Source organism: Neodiprion virginianus, chromosome 3 (genome assembly GCF_021901495.1).
Source record: "Neodiprion virginianus isolate iyNeoVirg1 chromosome 3, iyNeoVirg1.1, whole genome shotgun sequence".
NCBI classification, from domain to species: Eukaryota; Metazoa; Arthropoda; class Insecta; order Hymenoptera; family Diprionidae; genus Neodiprion; species Neodiprion virginianus.
In genome coordinates, this window is record NC_060879.1 from 22,441,758 (window position 1) to 22,451,481 (window position 9,724).

Consider the following 9,724-nt stretch of genomic DNA (forward strand, 5'->3'; position numbering starts at 1 on the left):
AACAACGATAAGGCAGTCCTTAAAATTCATCATTCATCTCTGTCTGGAAAGCTAATTCGCAAGGCGTGGTATTCTATTCCATTTGCATTATTAGAAAAATACCCGTACTCTACATACACTGTTTCTAATCTTTTGCTACATTTGGCTTAATCCCCATGCTTCCACAGCACGAATAGTCGGAAATGTTTTTGATTATCCATAATAAAATAAAAGAAGTAACAAAGCTTAAATTTATTATTAAAGCTCTAATGAATACATCAAACTGCGGTCGAATCAATTCATTTATTATTTGCACATGACCTCTGGATATTTGATAAATTATTCCTCAATACATTGAAACATACATATTTATAATGAAATATCATGCAATGGGCTGTGTAAACTATAAAATATAATTTCTATCGAATAGCTGCTTTTATATCAACAGGGCTTTGAGACTCAGTTCCGTTCGTCCTCCTCCTCGTCCACCTCCGACCACCGCCAACAATCGCCAACCACCTCGAACAACCACCGATAACCACCTCGGGTTGTACCTGGAACAGCAATAAATATTTTCAGTATAAGAAAACATCAAAAACATTACGTAAGGATTCATATAATCACAGGTTTTGTTTTTTGGCTGTAACTTTCGATGCGTTGATCGCAGCGTATTGGAACTGCCCCCAATCGATTTTTCTCGCAAAATTACGTCGGAATAGTGCCACAATTAATTTATTCCAGCACTTTTCAAAATCGCGAAAAGTTTTCGCCAAAAATGCAAAGGGGTTAGCCTTACTTTTTCTTCATTTTTCGAGCGAAAATTTTTGGTCTCAGATTCGATTTAAATGACCCTCACCTGACTAATTGAACCCTCAAGAACTCAGAAAACGCAACAAAAAGAGCGTGGGACCAATAGGAGAGAAATAACGATCAAAAAAGCACCTGCTGAAAAATGCTGAAAACTCTGGTTCTCGTTTTTTGGCTGTAACTTTTGATGCGTCGATCGCAGCGTATTAGGACTGCGCCCAATCGATTTCTCTCGCAAAATTACGTCGGAATAGTGCATGAAAGAATTTATTCCAGCACTTTTCAGAATCGCGAAAATTTTCGCCAAAAATGCAAAGGGGTTAGCCTTACTTTTTCTTCATTTTTCGAGCCGGAAATTTTTGGTCTCAGATTCGATTCAAATGACCCTTACCTGACTGATTGAACCCTCAGGAACTCAGAAAACGCAACAAAAAGAGCGTGGGACCAAGAGGAGAGCAACGGCGAGCAAAAAAGCACCCACTGAAAAATGTCGAAAGTTCAGGTTCTCGTTTTTTGGCTGTAACTTTTGATGCGTCGATCGCAGCGTATTGGGACTGCGCCCAATCGATTCATTTCGCAAAATTACGTCGCAATAGTGCATAAAAGGATTCATTCCAGCACTTTTCGAAACCGCGAAAATTTTCGCCAAAAATGCAAAGGGGTTAGCCTTACTTTTTCTAATTCCGATGAACTAAATAGTGTTCATCTTTGTTTCATCTATACTAATATTATGAAGAGGAAAGATTCGATTTCATGTTTTTTTGTTTGTTTGTTTGAAATGAATAGGCTCCGAAACTACTGGACCGATTTAAAAAATTCTTTCACCGTTGGCAAGCTACACGATTCCCGAGTAACATAGGCTGTGTTTCATTTCTAAAAAAATCAGGGATGCTTACTAAAACTTGAATAATCTAACACAAGTTGTAAAAAACTAAACAAAAAACTTCCTTCAATCGCGTGCGCTGCGAAAACTATTAATGATAGAACAAAATTATGTATTACAATGTTTCAGGACAACTCACTGTAAACATTGTGTATTTTCTTTTATTATATTATTATATGCCCGTGCGAAGCCGGGATGGGCTGCTAGTTCTTTAAATTCAGCTTCGTCTGATAAGAAACATTCGTACCCTTCGATTTTCAATCTTCCGAGGACTTGGTTCTTCGAAGCGAGTTTCGAAGTTCCTCATAATTCCAAACCACATTAGTTTAACAATAAGTAATTTCTAGAGCAAGGCTCTGATTTTTTTTTGGGGTTTCCATGTTCTTCTCCAACCACGGCAAAGGACGGCAAAATAAACAAAACATTAAAAAATACGATTTTCAAACTATTGCTGGTGATATGCTAACATCAGAATCTTGTCTCAGAAAAAACCAATCGATTGTTAGAAATAGAATATGTACTTTTGAAGCTTCCGAAAGGTCTTAGAACCTTTCGTCATTCCATAGATATAATAATATTCGACTCTACATTACCTGGGCACACGCGGTGAGTAACATCAGCATCAGTTCTTGTCTTCATATACATACTGAGAGAATATCTTGAAAGTTAACACTCGGTAACCGCCGACCTGGCACTGCACTCACGTTCTTCGTCTGTTTTTCGCAGGCTCGCCATTCCATATTTAATTTTAAACCGCGAAAGGCCGAAAACCGAGAAAAAGTCCTTAAAGCTCATCACATTAGGTGTGATCACCCATAAAAATTTTGATGGAATCAAAACCTCAAGTTATTATTCATGGAAGATTTGACAGGGAATGCCCCATACATGAAACGAAAACATAATCGTCATCGTCGTCGATGCAATCATTTTTCGGCCTTTCGTAGTTTAAAATTAAATATGGGATGGCCAGCCTGCGAAAAACAGACGAAGAACGTGAGTGGTGCCAAGTCGACGGTGACCGAGTGTTAGCTTTCAATATATTTTCTCAGTATGTATCTTCAGTCAACGCCGTAAGTGGTCAGAGAAGTGATACTTTGCCTGACGTCGCATGTTACGGCAATCCTGTAAACATTAGATCGCGTTGCGCGTAGCTTACGTGGTGTTTACATCCGGCCGTGAGACCGTAGATATATAAAATAGAGCGTAAGCAACGGCGTGAGCGTCCCGTGAACGGATTTGAATCGGTTCTCTAAAGGATAGAAGATAATAATTCTCGCACCCGCTCTGTCTCTCTACCAACCCCCGGGCTGGGAGGGGGGGGGGGGGGGATCACGAGGGGGGGAGAACAGCTGGACAGGCGCGTGCAGGTCATCTACCCCCACTCCACGGGAAGACGGCCAGGGGGAAGGGGGGGGGGATGTTCCGTCCTTGGGAAAACTGATTTTATTCTCTTCTAAACGCCGGGCGGCATCAGTCGATTCTGAACAATCGGAGCGAAATTACGTGCTATCGGTATGAGTTCAACATTCAGACTGCGTTCTTCAGGTTGTGTCACGTTGTTCGGTCGGCGTGTTTCCACCATATTCATCTGTGAATAATATATGAGGAACCGCGTGTAGCCTGAAGAAACACCGAGTTACTGAAATAAAAACATCCCGTGAACGTTGAATTTCGTGTCCCGAGTTTTCACTGTTTTGTGTAACTTCAGACTTCAGTGGTGTGTATTTTTGTTTCTGTGCGTCGAGTGTCAATTTTATTATTTTTTGTTAGCAATTTTATTCAGTTGGTTCAAACAGACAGCTATAGCACAAAAAGTGAGTGTAGAATCGAGTGTTATTGCCGTGTGGATTTGTGCATAAGAGATTAGTGATCTGAATTATGTGAAAAGTGCGTCGCTTCACCAATAAACCTGAGATGCTACAAGAACTGCTACGTGTGAAAGTGTGGAGCAGCCCAGAGTCGAGGTAACAATACTTATTTTAATTATTGATTGATAATTCACGGTTTGGTACATTTGGAGCCGAACTTTTGTTTTTGCATAACATGCGATGCATAAATATGAAATTAGACAACAGTAATAATTAATCTGAAAACTGAAAAGCCAATTTGCCAAATTAATTCTAGTGTCTTGTTTTGTTTTTCACAGATTTAAGCAGAGACTTCCGAGTGACTTTTCCAGTTCTCGGCAACGTTGGTGAGTTTGCATGTGTTAGGTTATGGGTATTTCCCTGGGATTCCTCTGTCACGTGGCGTGGCGGTAACAATTGTTACACAAATCTTCGATTTCTTAGCTGCATGGATAGGCTCATTCACGATCGCAACGTGCTTGACTTTCACTCGAATCATTTTTTTTTTCGCAATGCAATTTAACGTAGCGTACTTAATGTTAGACGTTTTACACGTTGCTAAAAGTGGAATGAGCATCGCGACAGGTAACCATCGCTTACTTGGCACTCGCGAGATGGAATTGTGTTTCGTAACTGATGTAATAATCTACGTTTGAATTTACCGATGATGCCGTTTAAGTGGTGGGTTCACCTGAGGTTTGAACATATTCAATTATTCACGTTATTGTTAAATTTATGAAATTCCAAAGTCTGGTATAACGTAACGTAATCAATTTGGATCTTATACATCATTTTCAATCTTTCAACAGCCCACAAGTATTGATCAACTGCAGGCTTAGCTCGCTTAGAAAAATGCTAATTGGCATTCAGGATGTTTTAATCACTTTTACAAAAGGTTAATGTACCGATAGTCTGCCAACATTTATCAAAATAACAAATGCAATATTAGAGTTGGCGGGATACAACCGCGATACTGTATTCTGAGAAGGCAGACTACGATACAAAAATATTTTGCTCCCAACAGGTAACCAACGAAAATGTAAGTCAGTGACCACGGCGCAAATGATGAAGAATGATGTGTGTTGGAAAGAATGGAGAATCGTTTAGGTCGAATATAGGTAACCGGGTAGGTAGGTGGACGTTTTGGGATCCGTCGCGGGGTTTATGCATGAGTGTGTGAATCTCTCTTTTCCGTTGGGTGGCTTCGTTGGGAAACAGGCGAGGGTAGGAAGGTCGCGACGTACCGTGATGTTACTAACTTTTGTAATCCACAGCGTCAAACGATCACAGACATTTTTTTCCCAAAAGACTCCACGTTCGAGTCTCTCGACCATTTGTAAACATTTGAGTATTAACGAGATTAAATTTCTCATTTCTTGTCACTTTGCAACGATTTTTCAATCGTTATGCAATTCGATTATTTAGTCATTACCGATCGTTATTCCATTCAATTGATCTCTGTGATCGTCTGAATGGGCGAAACGCATCTCTGGACCATCTATCGCGTTCCGTGGTACGCTAGATGGGGAGAGATGCTGAGCTCGAAGACTTCGCGTCGAAGAGGACCGCCGACTGTCACGCCACACAATAATGCATGCCCTCCAACCTCCCTCCCAGTTTCAATTTGATTTGTAATCTGAGAATAACAATCCGCATAGGAATGTATCTGATATCTAAAAGATGCAGATGCGGATTGGGTTTCTACAGAATTTTTGGGACAAGTCCCAGAAAATACAATTTTTTTGACAGTTTAATCTGTCGCGCCTTATTGCACGTAGATCAATCACGAGAATTGAACGCAGCACCATGCGCGTAAATTAGTAACGAGAATTGGACGCAGCTTCATGTGCGTAAATTTATAACGGAAATTGAACGCAGCTTCATGCGCGTAAATTAATAATGGAAATTGTACACTTTTTTTTGTGCGTCGATTTTGTAAACAGTATATAAAAAAGTTGCGCAATCTCGATGTGCTGATTTTTCAGTTCTTCGGTCAATTTTTTGACGAACAATAAAGTTTCGAAGTTCCACGGCGCCTTTTGCGCGTGGACTTGATACCCTTCAGTTATAAGAAAAAGCACCTCATTTGAAAACCGATGCTCAATGCGCATGAACATGAATCTCGGTAGTGTATACTGATAGTGAAAAGTCTTGGCGTAAGTATTTGTGTAATATATATGAAATGTACAGAAATACTCGTTTAACTGATCGTATTATTTTCTGTTTCAGGGCAACAAAACCAATTTTTTAACAAATGTCACGACAATTATAAAACGTTCAGTCGAAAAAGTTATTCACTTTAATAATTCAAAGCAGAATGCGATGTCAATTTAAAAAATTTAGAATGTTTGTTATTTTTTAATACAATTAATAATCGAAGCAATGAATATTAAAGCGAATATCGTGTTGAACTCGACCCATTTTTTGTCAGTGTATGACTTATGTGATTGTGCAAACTAATACCTTCGTCTGTTTCAGCTAATAAAACCTTTTGTTTGTTTCAGCTACTGAAACCTTTTGTCTGTTTCAGCTTTTTACTTTGTTCTTCTTTCGTCAATTATATTTTTCACTTACCTAAGCTAAGTATATTCTTGTCTGTATTGATATGTCACTAATTATGTTTTCATTTGTTCCAGATAACTCAGTTTCATCGTCTCCACTGAAAAATTAACGTTCTATCTTTTAGGCTTAGGTCTGGTTTAGGTCTGGTTCAGGGTCAGTTATCTTGTTTCCACCGATACACTGATTTAGTAATGTAGTTCAGAATCATCATGATCACAAGCTGTAGTAAAATTTATTCAGCTGCAGTTTCTTTTTAATAGCTTTACAGTCTTTTATTGCTATCGTTTCAGTGTCAGTTTTTTTTTGTCGAGTCGCCCATTGGGCATGTGCGGTTTGTATTTCACTGTGGAATTATACAGCTCTGTCGTATTTTGGTGGTTGTGCTTATTCTACTCCGATTTGTTTCCATTTCATCAAAGATTTCTGTACCGTCATCCGATAGGTAAATGCCAAGGTCTTACAGCGATTCGTATTTTCAGTGTTGGTTTAGTTTTTGATTGTTTTGCGTATTCACCAGGTTCTCCGATTTAGTGATTTAGTGAATACACCCGTATTCATAGTTCCTCCTTATCTCAAGGATAAAGGACGCCTTGATGAAGACTTCCTTGAATCTCAGAGGCGTCCTCGTTTCATGGTCACAACTTGGCTTTCCGTTCCAGAAGGAAGACATATTTAGGGATATGTGATTGCTTATGGTCGTGAAACTGCTGATCGAAGCGCCACTCGGCTATATTTAAATCTAACTTGAACTGCTTAGCTCTCATTGTCAAGTTGCGTCGGTTGATGAGAGTGTATAACCTCAAAGAAGTTAACCTATAGACTGGCTGTGATCTGCGTCATACGGGTCATAAGACGCCAAGCGCAAGCTCCACGAAACGAAACAGCCAATCGCAGTGCCGAAGGTTTCCTCAAGGAAGCTCGAGACCTGCCTTGAAAGAAGGAGGCCAATAAGGCTCCCTGTTCTGTCGAGGAAGGTCTATGAAACGTGAAATGAGGAACAAGGAACTCTTGTTCCTCAAGGAAGGACTATGAATACGGGTGTAAATTATCGTTGATGTTCTATATAAATTGAGCGCCAGCATTTAGGGGTGTTGTTTCGAAAACAAATGTCCGTAACCTAAGTTCATGTATCCATCAGCAGCTGGCTTGCTTCGTTTACAGTAATATAAAACAAACATGCCGAAAGCCTGCATTGTACCGAAGTGTAAGACTGGTCAGAGAACTCACAAAGTAAAGTGCTCAGTATTCAGAGTACCGCAGAATCGACGACTACGCAAACAGTGGGAAGCTAAGATCCCTGGCATAGTTTTCCTCAAAGCAAACCAGTACGTTTGTGAGAAACACTTTAGCAAAGAATGCATAATCAGGAAATGGATTAAGTACGACTCTCAGGGGAATATCGTAGCAGAGGTAATTTGAAATAATTCCACTGTTGATGAGTTTTTTGCTCTCGTACAGTCCAACGCAGTTGAAGTTGTGAAACCAGTACTACGAGTCGATGCAACTTTTATTATTTTGTATTCGTATTTAGTGAACTGCTTGATATGACTAATTTTCAAATTTTAGTCACCGTATCAGCGACCACGATTAGCAGAATCAGCTCTTCCCACTATATTCAAAGATGAATCAAATGCTAATGCTTCAGTGAAGACCAAGAAAATCTCCTCAGTTGACAGGATGTGTGTTGATAATCACAGTAATAGTGCGCCCAAAATCGAAGGTACATATGCTCAAAAATAGGTATTACTTATAATATGTAAGACATTGACCTGTACGAGTAATGTCTAAGTATTAAATAATACCAGAATTTATTTCATTAGAAAATAATCACATCGAAGATTCATCACCTGTACATGAAATAGAACAGAAGCCTCGGCTCGTTCGTCAAATATTGCCACAGTTGGACCGAGATGTGCCATGCATTCAATCGGAGTCGATTCATAAGGAAACATCGATGGTTTTAAATCAAATCAAAATACCAGGTACACAACATCCTTGCATATTGGCAATGAGTTAAATTGAATTGAATTTAATAGTAACATTTGTTCCATATTCCAATAGAATAAATGAGACATTTGATTATAGTTTGAATATGTCAACGAAAATGTGTATGTACGAAACTCAAGACAACATTAGTGAGTCATTTATAAGATGTGTACACAAGCTTTGGTCGTTTGGCCTTGTTCAAACATAACCAATATAAGATGTATTTTCTTAATCATTTATCTTATAAGTTGTAATAGGCAGGAACAAACTGCTTGGATCCAATTGTCAAGCAGTGGATACAAACAAAGAGGTCACGAAAAGTTCAATCGACAATCAACAAATACGTTGGCATCTTCCGACAAAACCCAAAAGCTGCCAAGATTCTCCTACTTTACCATTCAGAAAAACCGTAATTTCTCCGCAGACACATAATTCGATGAACTTGAGTACCAGTGGGTTTCTGAAAGCAATCACTAGTACATGTAAGTATTATTTTTAGTCAAAATACCATGAAGCAAATGGATAAAAAACAAAAATATACATTTTACCAGAAAACCACCTGATTGTTTCCATTGCAGCTCTATGGATAAACAACGATCTATTGGTTAAACTACCGCCGATGTGGTGTGTAACTGAATCGTGTAGAGGAACTGAACGTTTCTGGATATTTACAGACATACGACTCATGTTCAATAATGACATACGTAGTCCCGTTATAGAAAAGAGTGTCATTATCCACGCTGATGGTACAATCTCTTATCAGGTACAGGGGAAGGCTGTAGAATTTCACGAATTGCAAGCGCTTAGAAACACCGAAGATATCACATTGCTACCTGCGATCTTGTTTAAATTTCAATGTACGCGTGTATGCAAAGGAACTGGACCAATTGTCGAGAGCCTCTTTCAGGAAGGAACTGCTTATCGCAATAACCGCGGAGACTGGCATAGCATTCACTGCGAGCTACTGACAAAAAAAAACCGTTGCGAATACTGTGTCCGACTGAAAAAAACACTCCTCCAAAAAAAGGCAAGACTTGAAAAGCGTGCTGAAATGAAGAAAATTTACCGCACTTCGAATTCCAATGATCTAAAAAAATTGATGGTCTTGAAGAAGACAATTTATAGGCTAAGACAAGAAAATAATCGTGCACATTATCGAATTTTGCTATTGAAGAATGCATTAAAACGCACCGAGATCAATTCTGAGAAAAATAATGCCGATAGCGGAAGAAGGGTTACATAACCAAAGATATTCAGCCATACGAATTGTGCTTTTAATTACGGTGAACATTCGCGTTTCCGGGTATTACGATTGCAGTTTACGGAGAGTTTACGGAGATTATTCCATTGCTATGCACCCCTACACCACGGGGCTATTTGTCATTGGTAAAATAAAAATGCGGCTTCAAAACCAATCATACTAAAGAAACACTAGTTAGTAGAGAACAATCTTTCTCCTTGAAAACATAGGTAATGACACGTAATCTTGTTATCTGGCGACATGTGTCTGAGAAAAGCGATACCCGTCTGCTCCAAGGACTTTGCTTACTCTGGTTTAGTAATAAATTTAGTGATTTTATATTTTTTGACCTCGCTGTTGTGTTGTAAAAAGAATTGTAACGTCCCATTCATTGTTCAATAAAATGTATGAGAGGATAGA

At 39.0% G+C, this 9,724-nt stretch overlaps 1 protein-coding gene across 2 annotated transcripts; it reads left to right on the top strand.

Moving 5' to 3' along the window:
- The first annotated feature begins 6,974 nt into the window (after nt 1-6,974).
- LOC124300454 (uncharacterized) lies at nt 6,975-9,724 on the top strand. Of its 2 annotated transcripts, none has more exons than XM_046754582.1 (5): nt 6,975-7,488; nt 7,645-7,798; nt 7,899-8,060; nt 8,313-8,546; nt 8,643-9,724. In XM_046754582.1, exons 1-5 carry the CDS (start codon nt 7,255-7,257, stop codon nt 9,305-9,307), a joined length of 1,449 nt encoding a protein of 482 aa, XP_046610538.1. In that variant the 5' UTR covers nt 6,975-7,254; the 3' UTR covers nt 9,308-9,724. The 2 variants fall into 2 exon arrangements, with proteins under 2 accessions (XP_046610538.1, XP_046610539.1); XM_046754583.1 differs by having other exon boundaries at nt 8,322-8,546.

Bases quoted from the DNA above. Each gene is read 5' to 3' on its own strand.
- LOC124300454 (XM_046754582.1), top strand. From the start codon at position 7,255: ATGCCGAAAGCCTGCATTGTACCGAAGTGTAAGACTGGTCAGAGAACT. The intron at 8,061-8,312 runs GTACACAACATC...TTATCTTATAAG, and splicing joins AAATCAAATCAAAATACCAG to TTGTAATAGGCAGGAACAAA. The intron at 8,547-8,642 runs GTAAGTATTATT...TTTCCATTGCAG, and splicing joins GAAAGCAATCACTAGTACAT to CTCTATGGATAAACAACGAT.